The 16,896-nt window shown below is 38.5% G+C and overlaps 1 protein-coding gene across 6 annotated transcripts in view; it reads left to right on the top strand.

The window, feature by feature from the left end:
• The window catches only part of FAM135A (family with sequence similarity 135 member A), an 80,981-nt gene that overhangs the window by 27,169 nt on the left and 36,916 nt on the right, over positions 1 to 16,896 (top strand). For all 6 annotated transcript variants that reach the window (XM_058834650.1, XM_058834649.1, XM_058834654.1 and 3 more), the window contains one exon: positions 13,174 to 13,253. In XM_058834650.1, the coding sequence (XP_058690633.1) occupies positions 13,174 to 13,253 (80 nt within the window). The remainder of the gene's footprint in view (positions 1 to 13,173; positions 13,254 to 16,896) is intronic.

A 16,896-nucleotide genomic window follows, 5' to 3' on the forward strand; every position in this document is an offset into this window, starting at 1 on the left:
TGCTTTAAAAATTTGTCTTATATTTTCTCCAAAAATATGATGAATACCTTAGATTACATGATCAAGCCTCCGCTGCTAATCATTTTCTATATTCATGTATTTTTACTGCAAGAAGTAGCATCCAAGCTATTGGAGATGATCAGACTGGAGAGAAAAAAAAGAGGTGTATTTTTCACTTGTGCATGTTTCTTTGATGTGGATGGTTGTACCTGAGCACTGGGGTTTTTTTGGTGGGGGAGAGGGTAAGAGAATATATCCAGCATGGCCAACTGTTGGTACCATGAGCCCAAATCTGGTGTGAAACAGCATTCTCATCTATGCATTTATAGTTGGCCTGAGCACATTACCTGTGTGATATTCATGGTCTTCTCCTGCTTTGTTTGCTCCTGCATCATGTCAGTAAGATGGGCTTTCTTTTGACAGCAGTGTAGTCAGGGATTGGGTTAAGCTGGCAGGAACACAGGGCTAATGGTGTAGTTCTTAGGGAGATCTGCTGGATAGCGGCTGCTTGAGCAGAGTGCTGGTGCTTCCTGTGTGCCTGCATTTTACCTTATGGTAAACTAGCAGAAAAATACTGGCAAAAACAGAATCATTCTGGGTTATGTTTTTTTTAATCTCCCTGGCCCACATCAGCATCAGATATTCTGTCAGTGTAGTGCAGAAAGAGTATAAAGTACGCAGGAGTGGGATGCCTGCTTCTGTCACCGACTAGCTTTTGGGTTGGTTTAACTGTAATCCTGGACTGCGTCCTGAGCGAAACGTCCATTAAAGTTCCAGCCTCCATGTTAGGAAGACGACTCTTTGAACGGGTGAGGCTGACCCTGCTCTTGGCTGCACCCGAGCTCTGGGCTAGCTCTGTGGTGCCACTCTGGCACGGGCAGTCGCCAGGAGTGGGGAACTGCAGGGGAAAGGTGAACTGCAGAACCTTCAGAGCACCGAATCCTGCCAGGCTCTGCCAATTCAGGCGTCGTGGGTGATGGCAAAAGGAAGGAGGAGACTCACTCGGCTGTACTTACCAGGAACAGGTTTATTTGGGACAGGGGATGAGCACAAGGGTCTGGGCTGGGAGAAATCAGGACGGAAGAGAGCCCAGAGCACGTCTGTACACTGGGTTTTATCTCAGGGGCAGGCACAGTCCAGGATCCAATGGGAGCTCACAGAGAGAGGAGTAAGGGGCGGAGGTTACAATGTCAGGGACCAATGGGGATACAAAGAAGGTGGGAATATAACATAACAACCAGTAGTGTTTTGAGGAAGGGATGATGTACATGGAAGGAGAGGTGGGGTTTACGATGATGGATGGGGAGATGGGGCAGGGTAAAGGTGATGAGGAACATTCAGGAAAACTGGGAGGGGTTTACATAACAGACAACTGGGGCTGAACCAATACAATCAACAGGGGGAAACAACATACTAACAAGTTGTAACAAATTCTTAACAAAATTAAATAAACAAACTACAACATGAGGCCATTATGTCAGTATGATCTGCTTAATGAGAGCAGCGCAGAGATTAGAATGTTTTGAAACAAAACCTCTGTTTGAACTTTTACATTCATCTCAGCTGGCATCCCTGCCCCTAGGATACAGAGTTATGACAGACGTCAGGTATGTCAATTCTAATTTCCCTAAGCCCTCATGTGGAGATACAGCGCTTGCCTGGCAATGCCAGTTTGCAGTTTCCACCTCCCTTGCTGCTGGCAGCTTCGTGCTGCTGCAGTGCCCTGCCCTATGGGTTGTGCTGGCTGAGCTGCTGGATCTGACCAGTGTCCGGATCTGCTCTGCAAGTGGTGCATTGGTGTAATTGAGAAAGGTGTTGAATGTCTTGCAAGAGTTGAGTGTCTGGGAGGACAGGACAGAGGAAAAAGGGAAAACAGAATTCCTTAAACTTCATTTCTTGCAGAAGTCCTTATAATGTAAAAGTGCACTCTCTAAATTTCAAGACATTATTCTTGACATTTCCTTACTATAAGGAAAGATAGGGTTTCCCAGATGACAGCTTGCTTGACTGGCACAGAGAAGGAATCAGATTATTGCAGAAGTCAGAGAGATCCATCTCTGGTACGTGGCAGAGAAAGGGCCCCTAATCACCTCCAGAATGCCAAGTTCTTTCTGTAGGTCAGGTCTGAAAGGGTGAAGGAGGAGATGATAGAATGGCATCCAAAGCAGCAGAAACCCTCAGTTTCCAACTCTTCAAGGAGAGCTTGGATTCTTCTTAAGTGGATTTTGCAGGTCCCAGTTTACAGGGAGCAGTGGTGGGAGGTCAGCCTCATAAGGGGAACAGAGTTAGATACCCAGATGCATGGAAAGTTTGAGGCTCCTTGGTGTATGTAATAAATCATACCTTGATGACCATCTCTGCAGTTCAGTCATATTACTATGGATAGTGCTTCTTCTATGGAGTTTTTCTCTTTTCCTGATCACATTCTTCTCATTTTTCATCTCATATTACTTTTGCATGACTTTCTTCAGCAATTTGTTTCCTAGCTTTCCTGAATACATTCCTACATAAAATTGATTTCAAAATATTTTGGATACCATTTGAGATTTTCTGTGGTGCTTGTTACAGTTTTCTCAAAACAAAAGCCTTGGAAATATGTAGACTTTAGAAAAGCAACTCTTTTTTTTTTTTTGCTTGCTTGTTTAATTGTTTTTTTAACTTGTTAAACAGGTTCAGCAGGTACTGTGTGTCATCAGGGTATCCAGCTTGTGGAACCTGGCAAGAGAAAAAGGCATTTGGCTACTTAGTGTGTTTGTTCTCCTGTAATTTGTTTCATTTATTTAAACTGGCATCAGAAGTTTAATTCTTGTCAGTGTGCTGATTAGGGTAGGTCTTAAGAGATGGAAGATACTTTTGCTGTACGAGGTGGCTCTGTCATGGCAAAAAGTCTCTTTAAGAGCAGTAACTCTTCTTTTTTATGAAGGGGAAAAAAGTGGAGTTTTTGCTTTCTAATCTTGAATGCTCACTTTACTTTTTGACACATAAGCTTTTAGGATCATCAGAATTCAGGGCCTTGACTTATGCTTAGAGTCTTGACAGATCTTGACTTACACTGCTAGATTTTTATTACTTTCTTCTGACATTGTTCTGGTAATATTCTCAGATTATTTCTTAAGACTTATGTTAATAATAAATGCATAAATATAGTGTGCAGTCAGCAGTTCTGCTTCTCAGTGTTTTTGGAGTTGAAACTCTTGAAGTTGAGGAAAAAAATAACTACTGGAAGTGGCAGTACAATTTATATTATTTCTGAGCATGGAGCCCCACCACTAGCTCAGCCTTTCTCAAGCCCATGTCATGTCACTGAAGGGAACACTTTCTCCCCTGGCTGTGTGATCCTGTCTTCTGTTAACAGCCCCTACTGGATTCTTTTTTTTCCCTTTCCAGTTGTATGAGCATGTTGGTTTGTTTTACCACAGAGTTGATGGAATATCAAAACTTACTTGAAGAGGGACAAAAATTTATAAAAGAGGTTTTGGTCTGCAAAATGGCAGAACCTGTGGCAGTTCTGGCTTAAGGTGATTTAAATGAATTGTGAAAATGAGCCTTGCTTGAAGGAAAAAAGACACTTCTAAATCTGAGACACAACTTTTCTTTCTTATTGTGCTAGTAGCATCACAGAGCAGTGTGTTACATTTGAAACTACAGTGTTTCAATTTAAAAAATGACAGGAGCTAATGTGGCTTTCATGAATGACACAGTTTACTACAGGGGAAAAGATGAAGATGTTGGTAAGTGATGAAAGTGATGACCTACCTTTTTTGATGCATCTTATGTAAGATATGGTAGTTCACATGGGCTCTTTTGTCATAATTTTTTGCAACAGTTTTTTTTTTTGTGGTACTTGATTTTCCATCTCTGGTTAAATGTTTGCTATTTGTTGTTAAAACAGAGATTGCCTTTCATTAAAATAAGGTGCAAAGTGAATTGTAACGTTTGTATACTTGTTTACTGACAGATGAGAGGAACAGAATTGCACTGCTGCAAAACTTACAAAATTTGAAAGACTAGTGAATGCCACAAAATGAGTTATCTTCTGGTCTCCTATCTGCTGTGTTTGCTAAATTTTGATTTCAAAATTAACATGTTACGATATGTCTTAGTAAAAACTGATGCCTGTTTGCAAGGGGTGAAGCTTATAAAATTGTGACCCTGTATACTAGGATAACTTAACATCCCATACTTTTCTTCCCTGAAAAGTGAAAAGTTCCAAGCCACAAAGTGGTTAAACAATTGTGATCTATCGTTTGTAAGGCTAGTATACTGAATCGAAAAGTCAAGTGTAAAGTACTTTCAAGCTAAATAGAGTTGAAAAGTTGTAATAAGAGAAAATGAGAAATCATTATTCCTGAAGAAAAGCTTTATGGGACTGTTGTTCTTTAAAGATGTAAGGAAATTTAGTATGATTTCCATCTTTTTTTCTTCAATGAGAACAGGAAATAGAAGAACTAAAATTATAAACATAGACTAACATAAGATCTATTTGATTAAATAAGAGTTCATCTAGTACTGCATGTTTATGTGTCTCTTTAAAAAAGCAGTACTTATTTGAGACTGTTCCCTTTTCAAGTTTTTTTAATAGATGTTCATAACCATTGCAGGAATTCTTGCTGAGTGTGTCTTGTGGAAAAAATGTGGTGAAAAGGCTTTTATAATAATAAGGCAAAATCTCCAGCTGTATTTACTTTCCCCTCTCTCCTGTTTTACGTATTTAATCCTGTTTCATAACAAGTTGCTGTGACTTAGTTGAGGTATTAGTTTCCCAAATAACTCTCATCAAACCTTTGGTCTAATTACTGTTTTGCTTATGTATATGATTTGCAGAAATGTGTATTGTAGACATGTGAGGTACTTCAAAAAGTCATTCATTTTCAAGGAAACTTTCTTTCAAACAAATGAGAACCTCTTATCTATTTCCTGTAAGTTTGCCCATTGTGTTATTCATCTTAATAAAAGTCAGCTGGGAAGTACATGGATATTTCATTGAAGGGATTGCTAAGAGATTTTAAACATAGGGCATTGTCCTGGGGTGACTTTATGATACTGGTATCCCCAGTCGTCTGGTTTATGTTATATATTAAGTTCTGCACCTTTAAGACTGGCTCTGAGAGCAAGAGAAGGGGAAAAAGAAGCTGCAGTTTGTGTTAAAGAAAAACATCACTCCCACACATCCCGCTCCTGGACTGTGGTGTCTGCAGCACGGACAGACAGCGGGACAGAGCTTCTCTCTGGCTTTTAGTTAGTTTTAGCTAGCTGAGGCAGAGGAGTTCCCTGGACCTTTGTTTTTTTTTCCTTTTTTCTTGGATCTGTGCAAGCCTGCTCTGGACTGAACACCCAGCCAAACCCCGGGAGCTCACGCCTGTGGCCCACCGGGGCCTGGGCCTCGGCACTTTCCAGCGCCAGAGGGACTGATAAGAAACTGAGTGAGCCGAGCTACACCACATGAAAAGGACTTTTCTTCCTAGACTTGCCATCCCATCAAACAGCAAGAGGTTTTATTATTTAATATTATTCAATTTTCTGTTAAATAAACAGCTTTTTCCACTTCTCTCCAAGGAATTTTTTTTCCTTTCCCAGACCAGTTTTGCGGGGAGGGGGTCATTTCCCTGGGGAAATCCCCATTTGGAGTTTTCCTCCCAAATTTGCCCTAAACTAGGACAGGCATGATAGTTTTCCTGCTGCTCAAGTACCTGCATTAGAATTTCTCAGATAAATCCCACAATTATAGCAGAGTATAATCTCATATTGGTCCTTATTAGAAGTACTTATTACAAAGTGATTGCAAGATAAGAATTTTTCTGTGTGTTCTATACTTGTATTAAATAATTCCCTCTCTAGATAAGCCCTGTAACTAGTTTGGTGTCCATTTGGTATTCTGTGAGCCCCAACTGGGTTTGGTGGGATTAAATTTTTATAGATGACTGCTCATGTCTCCTGGTGAGGAACAAGTCTAACCATTTCTGTTTTTAATTTTGCACTTCAATAATCAACATTTTACTGCTTGTGCTTTATTCTGTCTTTCTCTGTTCTCTTATTTCTGTTCCATTGCACCTTATTTTACTTCTGGTCCGATTTTCCTCTTAGCCTGGATTGCCTTTTCACAGAATGCTTATGAGGTTACAAAAAAATCTGGCAAATTTGTGGTAATGTTTAAGATAGAGTATTTGTGTTCCACAGTCATATGGAATGCTTTAAACATTGCTGACGTACTCAGATTGCCTAGAAAAGTATGTTGGCAGTTGTCAGTATTGGCTTGTAACTGTGAAATGCTAAATGTCTTTACTGCTTTTAAAAATTTTTTTATTATAAATCCATGAAAGAATTAGGGATATAGGATCTCTCCAGTAGCAAGGGGCTTATCTTGTAGAACAGAGCAGTGTTGAACAGAAATAAAGGAATATTTTTTCTCATCATTGGATCCTTTCAGTATTTTGCTGACTCAACCTCTCACTGCAGTGGGAGTTTCTGTTAATGCCCATTTGCTTCTGTGGGAAGAGGCGTGACCTGTAGAAGACACAGCTCTGCCAGCCTCAGTCTGATGCTGCCTCCATGGAATCACTGCACCCAGAGCTGCCTGTTCCTCTGGAGACTCGCTCTTTCCATTCCCTTGCAGTTCCTCATTTCACAATCTGTGTTTGCAAAGCAGTGCTTCATCTCCAGCTGTTTCCTCCTTCACTGAACGAGTAGCGCTTGCCTGAGCCACAGCTCAGCTTGGAAAAAGGAGAAGTCTTAGTGCCGGTCTGCAGTGGAGGGTGTGGTTTTAATAGGGCCCTGCGCACTGTAGATCCCAAGAGTTCTCCTGAGGTTTTGCATATACGGAGTCACAGCTGTTCTTCTATTTGGTTAGCTGATAAATTTAGAATCTGCCCTGCAGGTGACCCCAATGTGCATGTGCGTTTTACAGTCCACAACATTCAGTGCTTACTCTTGTTAATGTGACTGAGTGCACTGAAGTGTGCAGTGAGTGCAGTGGGGTTTAGGGAAGAGGAAAGCTCAGACTGTGCTGGACGCGCTTCTGCCTTTCCTCTTCCTGGCAAGAACTGCAAAGAAGTTTTACCTCAATGAAGTGTGTTACAAAGCTTTTTCAGAAGGTACACTTGCCTTGGAATATTCTTTAGCTGACAAACTAAGTGGTTTTTCAAGTAAATTCTTGTGCAGCTATTGCCATAAATGCTCATATGCTTTTTTAATGCCTGAGATTTTTTTTTTTAATTTTAATAACAGTTGTACTTTGACTGCATTTGCACACATTATTCCCTGTAGTTCCATGTGGGAGCATTAAAAAGTCAAATCACTATTATTTCATACATTTCCATTTTTTGTCAGTAGTAAGATACATTCCAGTTATTGAATACTGATTATTGATAATAAAAAGAATATTTCATGCTCAGATAATAAATTGCCATTTTCCACAGATGTGGTAAAAACTCCCTTACACCTATCTAAATGAAGTTCCCCCATAGTGGGGATAAAAAAAGGAAACCTATGAATTTTCCTGTGTGGGAAAGCATTTTCTGGCACATGCCAGGTTTCTGAATCTTGAAGATTTTAATACAACTTGATGAACAATATTTAATCCTTTATACAGGATGGACAGTAGACGTGTCCTCTTCCTACAGGAGAGCAGTTATTCTAGCTATTTATTTCAAAACACCTTTTCCTACAAGGTTTGTAGTGAGGACACTAAGCTCCAGGTATCCTTGAACTTTTAATATCATGGTTATGTATTTGCATGTAATGACGTTGAGGATCAAATGACATAAACAGACACAAGCAGGCCTGTGCATGTATTTACTGAAGAATGACTGCATAGACTGGCTTTGACAGAAAGCACCTGGATATTTATAAGCTGTCCACTTAGCTTTGCTTGTATGCTGTCTCAGCAGACATCTCAAATGTTTAGACTATCTCCCACACTGAAGCAAAAGCAAAGGCACCTTTTAGGGAATGGATGTCAAACTTCTTCAGGATAAAGATTTTAAGTAGTGCTACTAGGGTAAGAGATCTGGTATTCATCCTAGACCTCATGTCTGTGGCCAAGATACATCAAGGTAAATGCTGTAAGCATTTAGAGAAGGAGGGGTTGGCAAATTTTCAGAGGTGGTATTGTAGGTCATCTTTTTTTTTTTCTAAGTCGGTGACATTTGAAATTTAATACAAAGTGAAAGGTGCTGCCTTTCAGAGAAGCAAGTAAATCAGCTGTTGAGTGGGACTTTGCCTGTGTAGACTTAGGAAAACCAGGAGCTAGAATATGCTCTATTCGTAGGTGTGTCTGCAACTTGTTTTGTGTACCGGTTCCCGACCACATGTGGTTTTTACTGTGTTGCCTTTCAGTCATCAAGTTGGAAATTGCTGAACCCTGTTTTTCAGGTTTACTTTAACTTCTAGGATCACAGACTGATTTGGGGTAGAAGGAATAGTAGCATATCCTGCAGTCCTGACCCTCCTCCTGTTGAAAGGAGGGTCAGAGCTTGACACAAACCATGTCACTTGGAGCACTGTCCCCTCATGTCTTGAAAGCTTCTGTAAGGGGAGATTCTGTAGCTCATCTGCTCCAATGCATAAATATCCTTAAAACTGTTTCAAGTTCAATTTACTCAGCCTCCTTCTGGAGCCTGTCCTTCAAATCATATCAACACCGTGAACATCAACCTGTAGCAAGCTGCTTGTTGTCTTGAAAAAATGGTTCTAAAGACTCATTCAAAATTTGTTCTTGGTGAGGTCAGACCTTCCACCAGCTGTGTTCCCTGTATGGCAGTGGCTGATGATAAGGCTCAACTTCCTTTGCTGCCATTGTACCTCAGCTTTTTAAAGTGCCAAACTCTAGCTGTATCATCTAAGATCACCCAAATGTATCTTGCTGAATTATCAGGTGTTGATTCTAAACATCATGGCATAATCTGTCAGGGTAATTTAACAGTTAACGCGTATCAGGCTCTTGCTCTTGATTAATTTTTTAGTGCATATTTTGTCATACTGTAAATTAAAGTTCTTGGTGGTATTTCTGCTGTTGTTGTGTATCTCTGTTTAGTGAAATACATGGTTATCCTGCTTGAGATAATAGCATAAATGATAGTGTAATGGATGTTTTTACAGGTGATTCTTACAGTATACCACCTTTCTGAATACCATTGATTCTGTTCTTCAAAACATTATAGCTTTAAATCATCATTATCAAAATACATTTGACTTCTTTGTTATCTGAAAAAATCAACCCTTAATAATGAAAAAATAGCATTTTTTTCATGTAATGCAGTCAAAACAGAGATTAAGGGACAGATTGTAACAGGTTTTTAAAAATTATTCTTCAAAAATCTTCACATTAAAAACTCGGCTGTGCTTTAAGAACCCTAACACTTTTCTGAAATCTTAGTGCTGATTGCAAAAGCTTGAGCTATTTTTTTTTTTCCTAGTATTTCTGCTCTGGAAAACAGTTTTGCATGAATCTTTATATGAACCTGAAGCCCCTGTCTCTATTATCACTAGAGCGTTTTTCTAGGTTGCTGTCAGAGTCAGGACTTGAAAAGGAGCCAGACTGGTGCTAGATCAGTTTGAATATTCCTGTGTCATTTTCCTGGGACTTAGAGGTATGTGTTAGAGAAAATGTGCTGTACCGAGGTTGGGCACATGAGTCTCACTGGCTTTGCTTTAGCAAGGGCCATGCTCTGAGGCGTTTGTACTGGCTTCTCCCCTCAGTGGGCTTCAGGAAAGCAGTTTAGTGTAGTCACACCAATGGATCTGAACTGTTATGTCTGGAAAGATCTAGTGGTAAGCCAGCAGCTGTGTGATGAAGTCTGCCATGGGCCACCATTTGGATGAAGCTGGACTGGGGTTTGAAAGCATTGGTTGACTGGAGTTTACTTCATCGATTTGGGCACATTTGCTGCACCATCGGTTGTGTGATCTGTAGCATTGTTATCATATGGGATTTTCCACTGCTCAGGATACCTTCATTCTCTCATTACATTAGACAATGGAGAGTTGATACATGAGACAGTGGAGAGTTGATTGTATTCAGATCTTATTTATGGAGTGTTTTAAGGATATTTGGGACAATTGAATGTGATAGGTGAGTAACAAGTCCTTCATATTGAATTATTATGTGTAGGCCCAAGAAGATACAATAGATCAGGTTTTTGAGTTGGTTGTCCCTATGAGAGCTAAACAATGTTTATAATACAGCCAGGAAATAATTGAAAGTGACTTAGTTTTATTTCGGTTTTTGATAGAAATGGAAACATTGCAACACAAATTGATTAGTGGGTTAAACAAAAGATGGCAAGATGAGCAAGGCAGGGCTTGGGTAAAAGAGTGATGAAGCTTGATGCATTTTTTTACATTCCTTTTAAAATCTGTCAAATGAGAAATGTATATCATAACTTTTAAAAAGTATTTTCTTATTTACAAATTGCAAATAGCTATGTGAATCAAGTATCCTATTTCAGTATAATAATTCTGCATCTGCAGATAGATCCTTAATATATACAAATTTAAAGATGAATGATACTGAATAATTCAGGTAAATACTGTGTAGGGGGCTGTTTTTCTTATTTAAATACCTTGGTGCAGTTAAGCAATTTTGTCATCTATTTAGGCATAAGATTTTGCATTAATGCTTACATATTTGCCCTTTGCTTAACTCCTATAAGATTTTGTTATTCAAACTAACAGGTGAATGTTTTGTGTTCTAAACTGCTTAAAGTATAAATCTGCTGAAAATCAAGGCCACCTGCGTCAAACATGACACCTTCATCTCCCCATGAAACCAAATATAAAATACCAGGCAGATGAAGGGTTTACTGAAGAAAAAAAAGATAGAATGGTCTGCTCTTGATTAAATGCAAGCAAATAATAATAAGAAAGGAAGGATGTCCTAACAGCCTTTTGGTTTCAGAAATTACATTTTAAGCATGAGCAATTCTATTGATCATTTTCTTTGAGGCACAAATTGTAAACAGTCACTTAATAGTATCTCTATGGTGAATGAGTCTTATTGGATTAAGTAAAGGGAATATCCAATTGCACCTTTTTTCTATTTAATGCTCTGTTTTTATTTTTCCTTGCCTTTCATGTTACGTTGTTACAGTACTTATTCAGTACTCTATCCACATTTGATAAAATTTTGAATCCTGAGTTAAAATTTATGCTCTGCACATGCTTCTAAACATCAGCTGAGAAAGATGCAGGTTTTGGATTTTTTAAATTCTAATAGAATGACCCAGTTTGGTAGGCTAAAGCCAAGGTGAATTAAAATATGTGGCATATCTCTGAACTTACTGAGACACCATATTTTAATAGAAAACTGCAACAAAATATTTCATGTAAAGCATATCAGTAATTTTACATTCTTTTAGTACATGAAGTAACAAGCAATATGCTTTACCTTGACAGGCTGGTCATTAGGATCATGGAAAAATGCAGCTAGTATTGGTAGGGCATCAGGCTCTTAATGAATGTTTACTGTGGATCCAAAAATGACACTGTGAAGCTGGGGCTGGTGGAAAGTATCTCCTTGCTGAGGCTATTGTACTTTATCGTGTATCATGTTTCTTCAGTATAGGTGAAATGAGTAACTAACTGGATGATGGAAGTCTCATCTGACCCAGAAAAAAGAAGTACATCACTGTACTACACTGCATCCTCCTGGGTTACTAATACTGAGAAGTCACTCTTAATCTTCTCAATTCTTTATACTCTTGGAGAAAATAACAGTGAAAGCTTAATATTAATTTATATTTCTTTAACCCAATAGAAAATGAATTAATTTAATAGTTATGTGTCACTTAGGGAGTGTATTTGGGATCATGTTTGACCTGTGGGTTTCCCCCACAGGGAAGTATGTAACTAGTAGCTTGCAATAGGTTAAGTTTTGCTCCATTTTTAAAAAGTAGGAATCACTTCATCTTTTATCTCTAACAATGTTGCTGGCTACCAATATTCCTATTCTTTGATACATAAGTTTTGACAAGATTGACTTTTTAATTTTGTGAAAGAATTAAATTTAGAGCTTTCTCATTGGCTGATTCTTAGGCTAATACACAGTCACATCAGTTGTAGTGAAATCCTGCATGGTGAGCTTCAGTTGAAGTGTTAGAAGCCAAAATCAGAAAACCACAAATAGATTGGTTTGGATTTATTTTTGGGGATGATGAAAACCATGACTGTGATTGGGTGGACACTGTGAGTGAAATATGAATGATAAATGTGTACTCCTAAGGGTATTCAGGATCATGCTTCTGCCAAAAAAGGTACGTTTTTCTTCCTCTCTGTACCTGTGTTTGTGTTACCTCCTTTTCACTGGTCTTACTGTTTGTGGAGCTGTATGGTAGGTCACATCAGCTGACTGAAGAGCTGAAGCTAACTCCTCAAACAAAAATAAATAATGTGAAATGGGATGAGATGGTTAGAATGTGTCATCTAAGTGTATTTGTGTTTTATAAATGCTTCCATAAAATAAGTCTGGTGATGGTTAAGTATTTCTTAGATGAAAATCAAAGTTGGAAATGGTATGGAGCTGAATAAGATGAAAAATGGTTTAGAGTTGGGGTAGAGACAAAGATTTGTGTTGGGGTTTTTCTCAATTTTACGCTTGAAGCCTGCAGTTCCTGACTCTGATAGCATAAAAGTGCTGTCATGTTTCATCCAGTGTGACCCTTTGCTTGCATTTTTGCGTAGCTGATGGCCACAAACAATGTAGGGAGTGTCTGGTAAGTGGTGTGTTTTCAGGGGATCCTGGAGGGAGTTTTACAAACTGCAGTTTCACATCCTTCAGTATCAGAACTGATTATAGCAGTCCTGTAGATGTGCTACATGGCAGATCCTTCTGAAATGACTGTAGTGTAGGTGATAATCCTGGGTTTTCATTCATACCAATTTTCCAGTGTAGTTTATTGCATGTCTTTACAAGTATTTGCCCCAACTCTGCAGGGTATGGAAAAACTAGTGCTGTGTTGGGACTTCTTTGTATTCATGTTTGGCTACTGCTTTGGTTTATAATTAAAAAAATAAAACATAACAAAATAAAGGGTTAAATAAGACAGTACTGAGCTTTGTAGACTTCCTTGACCTGTTCCTTTTTCCCATTATCCGTTCTTGCCTTTGTCAATACATTTGTATATGGTAAATGAGATGTACTATAATGCATCTGTTGCAAATCACTGTCTTTTGCTTTAGCTTTTACCAGATTCGCGCATCTATGAAAATTCCTCCAAGAATTCCACACATATTAGAAGCTAGTTTGTTACATGGAACTGGTAAGTGCAAAAACTTTCCAGTAAATTAGGTCATTATCTTGCCTTGCTAACTGAGGGATTGCACTCTTCGTCATATATTTTTATAACTAATACAGAAGTTTTTTTAATTTTGTTACTAATGCAATGCAAATATATCTTGTTCTTAACAGGACTTAAAAGTTGATTACAGAATTTGTGTTACTATTTTTCATCTGCTGATTGCCTCTGCTGGTAGCGAAAAATGTTGATTCCTCTATATTAGTGTCTTCTCCTTTATATTAGTGTTTTCTGTTTTCTTTTTCCACAGATTTTCTCAGTCTTCTTCATGTTTCAGGCTAAGATGACCAAGGGCAGAATTAGGTAGATATCTGAAAGCAGTGGAGAATTTCAGATACAGATTCTTGCACAGATTGATAAGCCCATTCTTTTGCTGAAAAGAATACTTCAAAAGAATGCAGTTTTCAAACTCACTCTAGTGGTAAACTTGAAAACTGATTTAACCCCCTGAACAGAACTCCCGTATCTTTTTTCTTTTTTAAACCTGTAATTCACTTTTGGTTTCTATGTCCAGGCAAACTAAATCCAGAGAAACCTGTTAGGGCTTACGTAATTTTGTGTAGCCATACCTCAGCATGGTGTAAAAATGTGAAAAACAAAAAATTAAGTTTTCAAATGTTATGTGGAATTGCAGGAATTTCACGGAAGAAAATCCTAATACAGTCTGAGAAAATGTGATAGGATGTTACTAAAACTTGAATTTTTGAGGCTGTTTTGAAAGTAGCTCTGAATACAGCAACAGTGTAAATACTGAATGTTGGTCAAGCTTCCTAAATATTTCTTGGATTTGTGTGAGATAAATGAATAGTTCTGATGAGCCAAGATTACTCTATTTCAAAAGCAAAGTTTAATGTAGTTTAGAGAATTTTGATCTGGTAAACATTCTGTAGTAAAACATACTGTTTGAGAAGTGACACTTAATATGATTGATATTGCTGGAAAAAAAGTTTGGCAATTCATGGTATATTTTTGAATGGTCTTCAGTTACTTTTTCAGAAAGCTGCAGTCTTGTTAGAAAACTGTGACATAAGTGTTAGCTTTTGTTTCTTGTTACTAGGCATAAATGGTATAAACATTAAGACTGCAGTTTGGTGTGAGTTTAGATCAGCAGTTCTGACAAACAAAAAAACCCAGCCCTTGATTCCCCCTGGCCACTCTGTCTTACCTTCATATTGCTCTGTGTGTTGTTGACCCACGTGTCTGATTTGGTCTGGGAACTCAACTGGGGAACTCACTCAGCTGACAAGCAGCCATTTTACAGAAAATCCTAACCCCTTCAAACCCCAAAACTGGGGCCCTTTTTAGATCAGTTTTTCAGTTTGGTTTTTCAGGGAATTACTGATAATGTTCAACAAAGCAGAAGGAAAGGTACAATCTGGTTAGTGAAAGGGGGTTAGTTTGTCCTTGTAGACATCACAGTGCTAGGTTTGCCGAGAACGTCTCCTTTCCATTTCCATTTAGCCACTTGCTTGATTTAGGAGAGCTGGATGCTGTAGCCTCACATGCAGCCCTCCTGCTCCAGGAGGAGGAATAGTTGAAAGCAATTCCCAAGATTGATGTTGCGTGTAGAAAATAGCTGCTATTGGTCTCAGCATAGAGTAGCACTGTGCTGATTCACTGTGTGAAAATGTTGCTTGTTGATCGCCGAGGAGTCTGGCCAGGATCCCACAGTTCTCACTCTTGAGAATGGTGTCCTGTGTTGATCAGATGCTTCTTTCTGTACTTTTCTCTCACTTCAGTCTTTCTCATACTTACCTATTCTAAATCCTATTCACTTTGTTATGTCATGATTTTCCCACTCCAAGTTGTTCTGCCTACTTCTAGTGCCCCCTGGACTCTGCACAAGTCACCCGCAGTTTCCTTACTTGAGCTGTGTTTTTCCCTCTTCCACAGACCATTTATTTGATCTCTCTCCTCCTTTTATCTCCCTGATTCAAATATATAGTCTTAAGTTTTTCCTCTTTTCCCTGTTCATTTACATCTCCTTTCACTGCTTCCCCAGCTCTTCATGCAGTCCTTCATTAATTTAAATAAGTTGGTTTTTTCCATTTCTATTTTCCACGTCCTATAGTAACTCACTAGAACTGCTTGGGACCCAGCATGAGTGTCATTACAGATATGATAAGGTAGTTCACTAGCTCCAGTCTTGTGAAGGTCTTTTATTATTCTTGTTTTGAAGGAAGATGTAATTGTACTGTAGAAAATAAAAAGAAAAACATATGTATTTTTAGCCTTTATGAGGTTGCTTCAGATTTGAGGATGTTCTGAATTCTTCCTTCTCTCAAATTCATGGGTGGTTTTCAGAGAAAGAAAAAGGCAGAATGGGAAGGAGTAAGGTGTCTTTTTTTATGATGCAAGAGTAAATTATCTTGTAAAATGTAAATAGATATATATGTAAACCTATATAGCTAATAAAAATATAAATCTAGTAAATGTATATACAAGAGTAATAAATATGTAAGAGTAAATATGTCATTTATATGCAAGAGTAAAAAATCCCACTATTTTTTCTCCTCTGTTGTGGAAACAGCCTTTTGTGTGGATAGAAGGTTAGGAATAGTCCTGGCCAGTCAGTGCATCATTGATTTAAAAAACAGCAGCTCTGCTTTGGTGACCTCACATTTGTGAGACCTTGCTCCCCATGTGGAAGTGGCTCAGCCTGTTCCTGACTCAGCTTTTCCTCTGCAGCTCCTCTCTCTCTTCTGGGGGTACCGGTTTGTGTTACACTGAAGTCAGCAGAGCTGGGGGCTGTAACTCAGGCTTGGACACTGCAGAGGAAGTGGAACCTCAGCCATTGGTCTCCATTACTTCTTTTGTTTCAGACAGGAGTGGGAGATCCCTTTTGCTGATGCTGTGCAGTTATATCAGATTATGTGCCAAGTGAAACCATACCTGCTCTGCCCTTCAGCTGTAACAGATGACACAGATGGATGTAAGCTGAAAGTGGCATTATACATAGGGGAATTACTCTGTGATGATTCAGCCTTTGTAAGCATTTTATCCAGGACACCTAAACTGATGATATGTGTGAAAAAACTTGAGCAAAACCCAGTATTTGTGCATTTCTAAAGAGAAGTTGAATTGAGATGTTACTAAAAGTGGGAATGTTTGCCAAGGGCTGTAATATTCTGTCTGACTCCCCAAAATTGTAGACTGCAAACTGCAGATTTTTTTTTTTTAAATCTTGTGGATTCCTTTGAAGTAGTTTATTAAGAAGAATCAAAAGAATTTTAAAAAATCTTCTGCACCCTCATTTACACGATTTCTAAGACATTTTATATTGGAAGATGTTGATGTTATCGAGCCATTTTTTAAGCAGTCATAATAAGTGTCAGTATTACTGTTACTTCTGTTCTTCCAAGATCCAATTTCTTTTAGTTTTTTTCTGGAGGATAGTACCCCTCATGATACTTCCTGTGTGCTAATCCTTTGCTAACATCATAAATATTTCCTCAAAGATGGTTTTAACTCATTCCCTTTCTCATTTCTTCTGCAAGTCTTTTAACTCTTTTGTTTCAGCAAAAGGTTCCCCAACCATTTATCACACTTTCCTGAACTCTTTTTGATGAGTAGCCTTTGGACTGAAAGCAGAAGTATCATATTGCAT

Source organism: Poecile atricapillus, chromosome 3 (genome assembly GCF_030490865.1).
Source record: "Poecile atricapillus isolate bPoeAtr1 chromosome 3, bPoeAtr1.hap1, whole genome shotgun sequence".
NCBI classification, from domain to species: Eukaryota; Metazoa; Chordata; class Aves; order Passeriformes; family Paridae; genus Poecile; species Poecile atricapillus.